The sequence below is a fragment of the Vespa mandarinia genome, chromosome 11 (assembly GCF_050613455.1).
Source record: "Vespa mandarinia isolate Hongniang chromosome 11, ASM5061345v1, whole genome shotgun sequence".
In the NCBI taxonomy this organism is placed as follows: Eukaryota; Metazoa; Arthropoda; class Insecta; order Hymenoptera; family Vespidae; genus Vespa; species Vespa mandarinia.
The window spans coordinates 7,986,277-7,999,400 of record NC_140820.1 but is presented as its reverse complement, the minus strand read 5'-3'; the positions used below and the strand labels follow the sequence as shown (position 1 = coordinate 7,999,400).

The following is a 13,124-nucleotide window of genomic DNA, read 5'->3' as shown; positions in this document are numbered from 1 at the left end:
TCTTTAAAAAATTATTTAAGGCAAATAATTTATACATTCTCCCCTATCTATAAGCTCTATCAATAATTCTATCGTACTCTAGTTGTTAATTACTCCTTATTAATACGTACTTTTTTCACATTTTCAACATTAATGATATGATTGTCGAAAGTAGCTTCAGAATTTTATTTTTTTCCATTAATTAATATTTTTTGATTTGGATTCTAATTTTTGTTTAACTCTCTACATTATTTCATTAAGAATAAATTCCAAAAAATTGCTTCAAAATATTATAATTACATAACTTTATACGTCGAATATTGTTACGCAAATGGTCCTTTTTCTATTTTTTTTTTTTTAATTCTTTTTTTCTTTGATACTCTTTTTTTTTCTTTACTTGGTCTATATCTATCATTTTCTTCTTTCTTCGTGCACATTTCTTTTCTTTTTCTATAGTTACAAATCAGTTTAACAATTCAATTGCAAATCATAATATAATAATTTTTTTAGCCCTTTGATTAATAGTTATGGATATTTTATGTACCAAAGTTATTCGTTTTTTCTTTTCACATATATTTTATTAAAACTATACTATACGATAGCAACAATTATAATAGAAAAATTTTTAATGATTCAAATTTATTTCCCATATGACAACGATCGCATTAACGACAATTAACGTTTCGCCATCTCGAATCCTCCTATCGAACTTTGTCTCTTTCTAATTCTTTTTTTCTCTGCTTCTATATTATCATAAGAAACTCGTTATCACATATGTAATTTTGTCTATTTACTATTTTCTTTATCTTTTTTGACAGTTAGGATTTCATTACGAAAACTCAGTAATTTATGCATTTCATTTATGGAATACATTATATGTTACTTTTGTATTGATTTTATTTAAGCAAATTTCGTTTTTCTCATTTTAAAGGTGTAGATATGTTTTGTATACGAAAAATACATATTTTTTGGTTAATAATGAAATAAAAGTATGTTTATCATATATTTAATCTACGTGAATATGAAATATGTTGTTTTTCATTTTCTTTTATATTTTATTAAATTAATATTATATCGACTTTTACATTCCTTCAATAAAATTCAAAGATTATTTATTAATTATTTAACTTATTCTTTTATTTGACGGAAGATTGCGACTCACACATAGAATTTCTAAAAAAAAATCTATGATGCTTTGATCTCTTTTTGATCTCTGTTTCCATTTCGACATTTTGGATTATAACATACGTCGTTATGCCTTATCTAACTTTAAATGAAAGGTGTATTAAACGCAGACAATTCATTCAATGTCGAGGTGACAATAAGAAATAAAGTCGGATAATGCAATTAAACAATTTTAAAAAGCTACAGTAAATAGACTTGGTAACATTCGATGTTTGGAATATAAGTGTTTATTCCAAATGCTTTGTATATGCACAAGAATTTATTATATATGCTGAATAAATTTAATCTTTCTATTACCATGACTAAGTTCAAGTTCGTGCTACATAAGTTACTTGCAATTTTTCTATGAAACTTCTATAATTTCGAAGATGGTGAATGACAAATATTTCATTCCATTCAGGAATACCAACGTCGACTTTCTTCGAATATTTCAAAGAAATATAAGATTATAAGATTAAATCTATCGTCATATGGTCTCACATTTGTGAAATTTATTATATACGATATCGTATCAAATTTGTTGTCATGACATTTAAAATATTAACGTCCCTGTTATAAGATAATAATGATAATAATGATTCTTTTTATTTTCTTAATAATAATCATATCATAAATTAAAAAAATAAAAAACAAAAAAAATGAAAGAAATAGTAAAATGCTTTCTGTAAACATGGTAGACAGTCACTCAATCATATTGACTTAATTTATTATAATATATGTAAATTTAAAAGAAAATAACAATAATTATTTTATACTAAGCTCCCTTCTTGTTATAACTAAAAGTTTCTGTAATTGTGTAATTGTATAATGTCTGCAAGCGTCCAACGATAATATATCCTAAAGAAATATGTAATTTTACAATAGAAATTCTTGGCGAACAATTTCAATTCAATATTAGTAAATAATTCTTTCTAATTGATTTACTTTAATGATCGTTGAAATATTATTACTTTCTTTAGTAAAAGTTATAAAATAGTTATTATCATAGAAAATTTTACCGGCTGCAAATACGTAACTTCCCTCGATAATTTTAACTTGCACAACCTAGTACAAAATAGAAAAATGTTTTAATATTTAATTTTTAATGTTATTGAATAAATCATCTAATCAATAATCATTTCTATTATTACTTTGTATTAATGTGCACGTTATAAATTTATTTTCTAAAATTATTAATAAAGAATGTATTGCATATGAATATCTTCAACAGAAAGAATAAATCTACATTATTTGATATAGATATAAAAGAAATGTAACTTATCGACATTTGTTATATACTTTTATTTGATAATATAAAACTTGAATTAAAATCTTTGAAATATATCTGTCAAATATATACACTTATCGATATACATATATACAATATTTTAATGTAATCTAATGAGAAGTCTACGAGAATTTATTAATTACCAAATTTGGTTTCTCCATTCTTCTTATACATTGAAGAATTATCTTATACTTCAATTCGTTAATACGGTCAGTAAAAAAAGGAACTTTAATTAACTACGACACACAATAAATATTTAAAATATCCACATACAAATGGCAATTGCGCTACACTTCTTTATTAACATTCGTAGTTTTTGATTCTCGATATTATCATAAACCAAGAATCATGCAGGATTATACGTAGTGGCTTCTGGCCTTTAGTATATTAAATTTGTTAATAAATTTGTATCAAAAGTTACGACCAATCGTGTTATAAATAAGCATCGAAGACAAAAGAGAAGGAGATTATTATTGAGTTCCGAAAGTAAGAGTAATGTAAAGAATTAAAATATCGAAACTGTTTCTGATGGAACAATTTGGGAGGAAATAGACGAAGGTTCTAAACCTGGAAAGGTACCAGTTCATAATATTTTTAAGGAAGTATCTGATCCGGCAGGATATATTAAACGACATATCATAAAAAGAAAAGTAAAGAGTGCATTTTCTTTGATCATTAATTACCGTATAATGGAACATATAAGAATGTGTACAGAAAAAGTATTTAAGAAGATTTAAAGTATTGGGAATTAAATGAGGACTAAATACAATAAAATAAGATGCATTCATTATTCTGGTATATGCTTGAAGCGCACATGAACCAACAAATTTAGATTTCATATTAATAGAATAAAGAATGGAATCCCGCATTTTTTTCAAAAACCATGATCAGGAATACATTTACTGGGATTATGAAGTTTATACGATTTGATAAGAGAAGCGAAAGAAGCCAGTGTTTACAAACTAATAAATTTGCTATATCTAAAATATAAGACCGATTTATTGAGAATAATCAAAATTCTTATAAACCAGGTGCATACATTATTATTGATGAGCAGTTGTTTCCATTTAAGACTAGGTGTAGATTTACACAGTACATGCAAATCAAACCAGATAAGTTAAGAATAAAATTCTGATTAGCATCTAACAACAGCAAGTATGTAATAAATGGATTTCTCTATTTGAGAAAGGATGAGAGAAGAGAATATTGAATTCCACTTGGAGAGTTCGTTGTTCTCAAGCTAATGAAACCATTCACAAGGTGCGGAAGGAACGAAATAATAGATAGTTTTTTAATAAGTATTTCACTGGCCACAAAATTATTTGCAAAAAGGACTACTATTGTTGGAACCAACCATGGAAATAAATGAAAATTCCCTAAATTTGGCAAACAACGGAAAAATAATATGACATATTATTTTTCAAGCAAACTATGAAAATCAAACTATATTTCTCTTATGTAAACTAATCTTTCTTATAGTTTCATTACAAAATTATTTTTTATATAAATAATTACATAATAAATAATGTAATAATTATATTTATAGATAGTTAACAAATAACCATCATAATTTGGAATGGAAAGATGAATTTGTTCATTATAATTTACAATATAATATTATTGAGAAACATTTGATACCTTTAAATGGTATTATAAAAATGTACACAACAAATACTGAAAAAATTCATTGATTGTACGAATTTCTGTCAGAGTGACATAACATATTCTTAATAAATAAACGAATAAATATAATAAACATAGAAGATCAAATTTTCAACGAATTAAACAATAATGATTTCCCAAAATGTTTCTTGTATAAAACCGAAAAAGATTTTGTGCCTTAAAAATCATGCAAATATTAAAAAAAACTAAAGACTTATCAAGAAACACATACAACGGAATAATTTCATTTGTAGCATACCTTCATTTGACCTAAAAAAGTGAAAACAATTGTAAATACATGTTGTTGTGTAACTTTTTGGAATTTGATTTCAATAATCTGGAAAAATATAGAATTACCAATGTAATTTCTAGCTCCAATGCCGAATCGTAAAAAATTGTAAGAATGAACATTGCAGGATAGAAACCCATCTGAATCGAATTTCAATGATTTGTTCCAATATTTCTGATTCCAATGAATTTTGTAGGTCCAAAATATGACAGAACTTCTTTTTGGTATCGCCCAATTTTCTTCCACTTTATATATTAATATTTATTCATAAATAAATATTGATATTAATTAATATTAATACTATCAATGATAAAAAAATACAATATTATCATTTCATATATAGAGATAGCATTTATACCCTTCGTTGCTTTAGGACCGATGATTGGGCCTATTGGAAAAAGCCGTAACATTTTCTTGATCACTTGGTTCAAAATATTCATATTTTTAATATCATCATGTATTATTGGAACATATTTCGGATCGCTCGAGCCGTAAATTTGATTCAGTTCCTCGTATATTTCTTTCTTTGTAATCAAAGATGCATAACTGATGATAAGAAGTTAATATGAAAATAATTTTCTTTATATAAATAATGGTGATAATTAAATAATATGTACGTATTTGAATATTAGGGAATGTAGCAAAGATTAAAAGTACAAAGCTAATGATAGTAGCTGAAGTATCATTTCTCTGAAAAGAAGTAGACACTTTTCTCTAATTTTATATAACAAATAAAATTTTATATATATATATTTATATATATATATATATATATATATATATATATATATATATAAATAATTTGATATTAATAAAAAATGTAGAATATATGTAAATACTTCACTTTGAACAGAGAACAAACCATTGCCCATAGTAGGTTTAAAATGTTCATATTCCTGTCTCTTTTCAATAACATCTGTACTATGTTATGTACTCTCTACAATGATATTCTATTAAATTATATTACTATGTAATATAATCTTAAGAGAAAGGAAATTGAACGAAATAAAATAAAATAAAACCAATATAAATTTATCACAAATAATTGAAATAAATCTAATAAAACTTACTTCGATTTTTTTTTGTTCGTCGACCATTATAAGTAATTTTATACCTAACCATACACGCCATAATGATTGATAATTCATACTAATCTTCAGAAATTGGTTAGTTATATCTAGAAGAAAGATTATAAATAAAAACCAGATAATATGCCTAAATATAGAAAATATTAGTTACAAATTTATCTTTGGTCTCGCCAATAAACAGATGAGCGTTTCCGATAATTGAATATGCTTTTGGACCTGGGAATCCTTTGATTGTATTATTACATGCGTAATTCATTAAAAAAATATTGTACTATAGAATAGTATAATTCAATTAGTATTATTATAATAACAATCAATGATGCAACAAATATCATGATGAATTGAATCAATTGAAAATTATAGACGTAATTCAATTTTTTTAAAAATACTTTTATAATTGTAATAATAATTCTTAAAATTTACGGATACTATATTGGCAAAGCACAACAACTTCTATTATTCTTGTCTCTTACCAGAAAATGAGGGAGGAAGAAAACGAGGGTTATTTAAAGTATACGAAGTACGGACTTTGTAGATGTAGTCAGAGCTTACGTCAGATAATTCTTATTTATTTTTCCTAATAAAGTGTTTTACAAAAGCAACAAAAAATTTATCCTGATAGTATTTCTTTACAAAAAATGCAAAAAAAATCTAATAACATACCATTATGATATAAACTATTTTTTTCGTTCATGTTTTACATTAATATAAAAATTGTTTAAGAACATGTGGAGTATAATTTCACTGATGGGTTCAACGCATTGAAATAAGAAAAAAAGTTCATGTGAACATATGCCTGATATGATTTTATTTCTTAAATATAGGTGTTATTATATCAGATTATAATTATCTGCAGTCATTTAAAAGTAGTTCACAATATATTAATAGATAATATCGAAATATTCCAGCAACATATTATAAATGTTGCCAACAAATTCGCCCTATACCAGGCATTGAATTAGTTAAGAACCCTGGAAGGCCTTTTAGTCTCTTTACAATAGTGCTATTTTTTCCATTTTAAGTCGAAAGTTACTGAAGAAATGCGATTTAAAAATTTCTGATTGAAAACAACTTTTATTTTATTAAATGTTAAAAATATTCAATTGACTGCTCTACATAAAATAATAAAGTTTGTACTCAGTGTTAGATCGAACATTTTGCAGCACAGGAGATGTAATTTGACGGTATTCTTCTACTTCGAAAGCCGATTGGGTGACATACATTCTGGATTTTAAATATTCGCATAGAAAAAATTCAAGAACATGAACGATTGAAAAAATACTGTTTTAAAAATTGTCGCATTCGAGTAGCTTCATCCAGTAATGAAAAAACATTACTTTCAGCATATTCAGATCATTTTTAATAATTATTTTCTTTCATTCAATGTAAGAATATATATATATATATATATATATATATATATATATATATATATAAAACAGTAAGTAAGATGAGTTTTATCATACATTGAAAAAGATACTTAAAAAAAATTTTCAGCTTAATATTCGTACCAGATTCCTCCGATAGTTTCCTTTCCACAATAGATAATTGGAAAATAATCAAAGTAGATTTTTTGAACCATTACAGATACCAATCTTCTCTGCTGAAATGATCGTGAACGTTATATTTTTCATAATATATGGTTTCATCATTCCATAGTTCAGTCTTACATATTTAAATTCGATAAGATCGTACTGTATTCAATCTTCTTCTTTAGTTTGATCAATTGAATTTCGGATCATTACTTAACACTGATTTTTCCTGCAAATGATTATATTTGAGGATTCTTTTGACCAAGTTCAAAATCAAATTTTCTTCCCCGACCATCTATCTCACATCTCTCCATATTATGTATATGGTCATAGTCATTTATCTGATTACTAATACAACTGTCACTGATTACGGTGTATTTCAAGAAGAAGAAAAATACGATTATGACTGAACTTTAAACAAAAGAGATTAATTTGATATAAATGCTGAAACTCATGAATCCAAGATAAAGATGAAACAGCCAAAAGAATTTCATAATGATTGCCAAATTCGATGATAAATATTTTCTCGGTGTTTAATGTACTAATCGTCGGCAAATCTCACAACGTTGACTTACGTGATTAGAGATCAGTGATTGACCACCAAACTCGTTAATAACATTTTGTTATCATATTATTAAACATGATAATCAATTAGCTAATGAGTAAGCTTATATTTTAACATTACAATAAATCAATTCACTCATTCCTTGCAATCGTTTAATTTATCACCATATAAAAATCTCGAAGGTGATGTCTGCGCTTCCTACTATAGTTATTATCTATATCAATCCGTTGAATCTTCGATCATCTTTTTGTATGTGGATTCTTTGTTCCTTTAAATTACAAATATGGTGAAATAAACACCAGAAACTTTGAGAGTATTAAAATTAATTTTAATCTACAAAGAGCCATTATGTATTCGGATCACTTCATCAGCACAATTTGGAAACTGTAACTGATGGATCCCTAAGATCATTATCTTGTTTTACAGATACTCACATATGCACTGCTCAACGATACATTTACTTGTCGGAGCATCTGTCGCTAAAAGTGAACCATTCAATAGACAAATATCCATTTGAGAAAATTAGAAATCCAAATTAGAAAATTGATACAAGAACATGGTCTTCATCTCAAACTTATTCTTCTCTCATCAACAATCGTTCTACCATAATAAAACAAAACATTTTCCCCTTTCAATTAGCAGATCTAAATAATTTCCTTCTAACGAAATTTATCCATAATATGACCAAAAAGTATGATTGCTGGAACAAAAATCCATGACCATTAACAAACAAGCATTCTTACCACGTTTCCACGAAACCTTCAACTGCAATTTTCCTTAAGTACCATTTGTAATAAACTGCTTTTCTCCTCTTCTACGATTGTTATAAGGCTAGCAAATTCGATAAATAAATTTACTCTGTCTTCATCTGTATGTTCTTCAATATCCTTTCAAATGATTCCGATGATCTCTTGGATAGTTCTCTTGCTTTTCTCAATCTTTGCATACATAATGAATCTTTCGGTAGAGAATATAATGAATCTTTCGACGAGAAACCATCGACTAATTGATGAATACATATTATCGAATGATATCCTTGAACCTTAAGATATTTTTCTTTTCTATTTTCATACAAATAATAATCGTTCTTATTCAATGAAAATCTAGTAGTCATGGAGGATTGAACAGTTTGTTGAGACATGATCTTATCGTGGCGACATTCTTATTGAGGATCTAATAATTATCAGCGAGAACAGAATCGAAATGAAAATACATACTCTTGGTACATACCAATTAAAAGCCAGTCCAATTTATTGCACAATGGAATATTCCTTTGTTGCGTTCATTTCCTTAGCATAGTAATAATCCAGTGCATAATGATACATTTCTGGATCGACGTCATCATCTTTTATTCTTAAATGAAGTAACAGATTGCTGAGCATCAATGGTTAGCCAATTCTGAAACGTTATACATTATATTAGTCATACATTGACATAATTTGAAAATAAAGAAAAAATACACTTTTGATGCAAATATTTCACTTAATAATTATAATAATAATAAAGTCATTATCATCTCATATTTTCTTACCAGGAATGAAAGAAAAAACTTGCGGTTTACAAAAATAATAACAGAATTATTTATTTAATGAAATATTTATTAAATTCTATTTTGCTTCCTGATAAACTGTATACCAATGCTATAATATTATCAATTAACAGAATACTTCTTTTAAAACATTTTGTCAATTCTCTGATTGACGATTGTAGCTCAGATCCGTTATTATTCTTTCTAGAAATCTTCTGTCTTTCCCACATTTTAACAATATGGTCTTCCAGACTTTATTTTGATCCTCTTTCTATGATAAATATAGTATATTCCCTTGTAAGACACTGCTTCATACCAAGTAAAAACGTTTTATTAAATGTCGGTCTGAAATAAAATGTATTTTGGATATAATAATAGCTAATAAAAATAATTGCTAAGAGTAAGTAGTACTATTAATAAAACCAATTAATTACAACGAATAATATTACGGAAAGGTTCCAGTATCAGCTTCTTCAAGTTATTATGCTTTACTTTAAAAATAATTTGATCCGCTTTATTTCTTGATGCGTTAAAATCTTTCAATTAAACTCATACTTAGAGATTAGTTTTTAATTTCTACAAACGAATATCATTTAATAAACTTTCAACGTGCTAATTTTGGTTTCAAGACCGAAAATTTATTGAAAGATTCATTAAATGAATGGCATAAATATTGCATAATATGACATATAAGAAGCAATTAGTACCTTAACTAAAGACTTTGTAAGAATACGCCGTTCGACAAATATAAAAAGAAATACTAACCTTAAAAATCTATTTTACCTTTTTCAAGAACGTGCATGATTGCGGCGATAAGTATGGATGATAAAATATCAACTACAAGTGAAAGTGGCTGTTCCCATCATGCACCATTATCCAATAATTGTATAAGCTTGCATTGGACATAACATATCAATGGGTTTCGTTTGAGTAGAGTAGGCAATATTAGTTAGAAATGTGTCCTTATATTTTTCAGTCTCTCATATGTAGATCTTTTTTACATTGTCGTAGGGGTCTCGCAGTGATCCGAATTAGATACGATGTTGATACACATTTGTTTCAAAATTGCATAAAGAATAATAAATATAATTGCTATATAATAACTAGTATATAAATATACGATAAAAAATAAGATTTTGTGGAATATTTTGTCAAAAATAATTGGTGAAGACTTATATATTATATTATTTTAATATACATTATAACATGAATTCATTTTCGCACTACTTATGAGAGTTATCTTTTCACTAGGTTTCCCTTTCACGGTTATTCCACTATATGCTATTTCAACTGTTACTTCTACTGCTATTACTACTATTACTACTACTGATTATATAATAATGAAAATATTTCGTACATTTTATATTATAATAGTAAAAGCACTGATAACACGTTGTTATTTCAAAATACTTGATTGAACGTCGTAAGCATGTTAATCGCTAATAAAATATACGCCGAATTACGAATCGGAAGATAACAAACTTTACGGGAATAAACAATTTCGGACGGAGAACACACATAGTAAATATAAATATATTCTTTTATTTTTTCTTCCTCTTATTATTATATTTTTATATTATATATTATTATTATAATAATAGTAGTAGTAATAGTAATGATACAAAGACAGAGAAATCCATAAAAAAATAACGCTGAGAGATAAACCCTGTAGATAATGTGGAAACGAACTCGTACTTTGATCTTTTATCTATCACTAATTATTATTATTTTTGGTAAATCAATTAACAAATGTATATATTTTATATGCATGTCATCAAACAAAATACTAATGCTATTACGTCCTACTCAACATAGATCACATGTTACTCACATCAACTATCAGAGGGGGAAATAAATATAAGATATTGGATAGGAACGTCCTATTAAAGTATCAAATAAAACAAAAATCAAAGAATAAATTTATATTATCTTTTATATCTCTGGTTACTTTCCAAGCGATGATTAGACCTGGAGAAAATAGACGTAACGTTATCTTTTCAACAGTTTCATACTTTTAATATCATCATATGTTATCAGAACATATTTCGGATCGTTCGAGCCGTAGATTTGATTCAGTTCCTCATATTCTTTGTCCTTCCTGATCGAAGATATGAAAAGAAGTTAATATGAAAATTATTTTCATTATATGAATAATCACAAATAATTAAGAAAGTGTAATATGTATATATGTTCTTGAATATAAAAATTTTATTGTATCTAAATAATAAATGTGACTTACAGCTATAGCTATCGTATTGATGTCGCCCCGAATATCTTGCTCCGAATATTTTTCTTCTTCGTGCATTGATTCGAACAAAAAGTTTAAAAATCCTCGGCTTTTTTTTATTGGAAAATAAATAAGGATCCTTTATTAGTACAAAAAAAGATGAGAATTAAAATTGTATTATATGCATTATAGTTATCCTTACCTGAATTTTCCTCTGTCAATTCCCAAAAAATTTTCATTCTCAATGTAGATTCCTTTTTTTCTTTGATTACTTTTAGGAACAAAAAATAATATACATATATATATAATACATATAATATATATAATATATATATATTATATATACATAATATTAAGATTTTTCAGTGTTAAATAGAAATAAAAAAATTCAAAAAATACTTTTCTTAAATATGCTTCGCTTGTAATGTTGTCAAGGTACGATAAACACGTCTGAAATTTCTTCCCCACAGTAATGTAATAAAAAATTATATACGGATGTAATCATAATTTAAGGATCCTTTCGGCAGCTATATCCATCCCATTGAATAGGAAAGTAAAAGTACTTTGAAAAAATGTACATGTGTATGACAGAAAGCTATAATGAACGAGTAAAAGAGAGAAAAGCACGATTACATAATATATAAAACACTAGACATGAGTGCGAGAAAGTTGTTTTACTTCGACAATATCGACCATCGAGTGTCGAGCGAATGAATAGATGAAAGTTTGTGTGGTACATTGCGATATAAATAAATTGAGAATTGTTCACCGTTAAACTGTACAGCATTGAATGTGTAATTAAAAAATAATTTTAAAGGTACGTTGCATTTCTCCTACCATAACCAGTGATGACGGGCAATTTGCACAGAGGATATTTTCTTAATTCTACATGTAATTATTATATATAGTTTTTCATATATATTGTTATTATTTCCAAAATCAGTGTTATAACTATGTATATAAAAAATATATTTATGAATGAAAATAGGAAATAATTGCTTTTTTCATAATGAACGTTTTAATTATTATTTATTACGCCAAAATTAGAAATTAAAGTAAAAATATATATTCAAATATCAAGCTAACAGAAAAGATGATTTTCATAACATATTTGTAGAATTTATGACATATTCTCTATTTTAATGAAGAATTAATTAACAATCGGTTTATAAAACGATGTTCAGTTATAGCATTTTTTGTGAAAGTAAGAGGAGGCGACAAGGAGGAGATAATTCATTTTTGGATCCCCTACTATTTCCTTCTCGCCTAATCGAATAAGAATTTTCTTACGTAAGCACTGATCACGTGAGTATAGTCCGTACTGCGTATAAATATCCCTCGTTGTCATCTTCCGTTCTCACTTTCCATTACGACACGAGGATAGTAAGAGTTGTACTATGTAAGCGGAGTGTTTGTAAATCACAAAAATTATTGTTACAATCATTAAACTACTTTTATTTTAATTAAATTATTTCTATAGCTTTCAATAGCTGCAAATCATTATAAAATTCACTGCAATATTAACTATTATTACAATAATACTAGTTGAATTATTCTATAATATATTACAATATATTTTAAATAAATTACACCAATATAATACGATCAAGAGTATACCGGTTCCGAAACCATACCCAATAATTGGAAATGCTCATTTGTTTCTTGGCGATAACGAAGGTATATTTGTAATTGATATATTTTATATTTAAACGCTTTACCCAGTTTTCATTTATAAATTTTTTTTTTAGATATAACAGCTCAACTTTCAAACTTATAGATATAATATTCCAATATTTCATAAA

General features: G+C 26.3%; 1 protein-coding gene across 1 annotated transcript; it reads right to left on the bottom strand.

Annotated features, from left to right (window-relative positions):
• Positions 1 to 1,472: 1,472 nt before the first annotated feature.
• On the bottom strand, positions 1,473 to 11,796 carry LOC118449120 (cytochrome P450 4C1-like; the record flags this gene model as incomplete). Its single annotated transcript, XM_085660369.1, has 7 exons — positions 1,473 to 1,583; positions 4,353 to 4,627; positions 4,741 to 4,902; positions 5,000 to 5,072; positions 11,335 to 11,441; positions 11,525 to 11,597; positions 11,740 to 11,796. Coding segments are annotated over 7 exons (858 nt in total), but the record flags the coding sequence as incomplete, so codon positions are not given.
• Between the last annotated feature and the right edge of the window lie 1,328 nt (positions 11,797 to 13,124).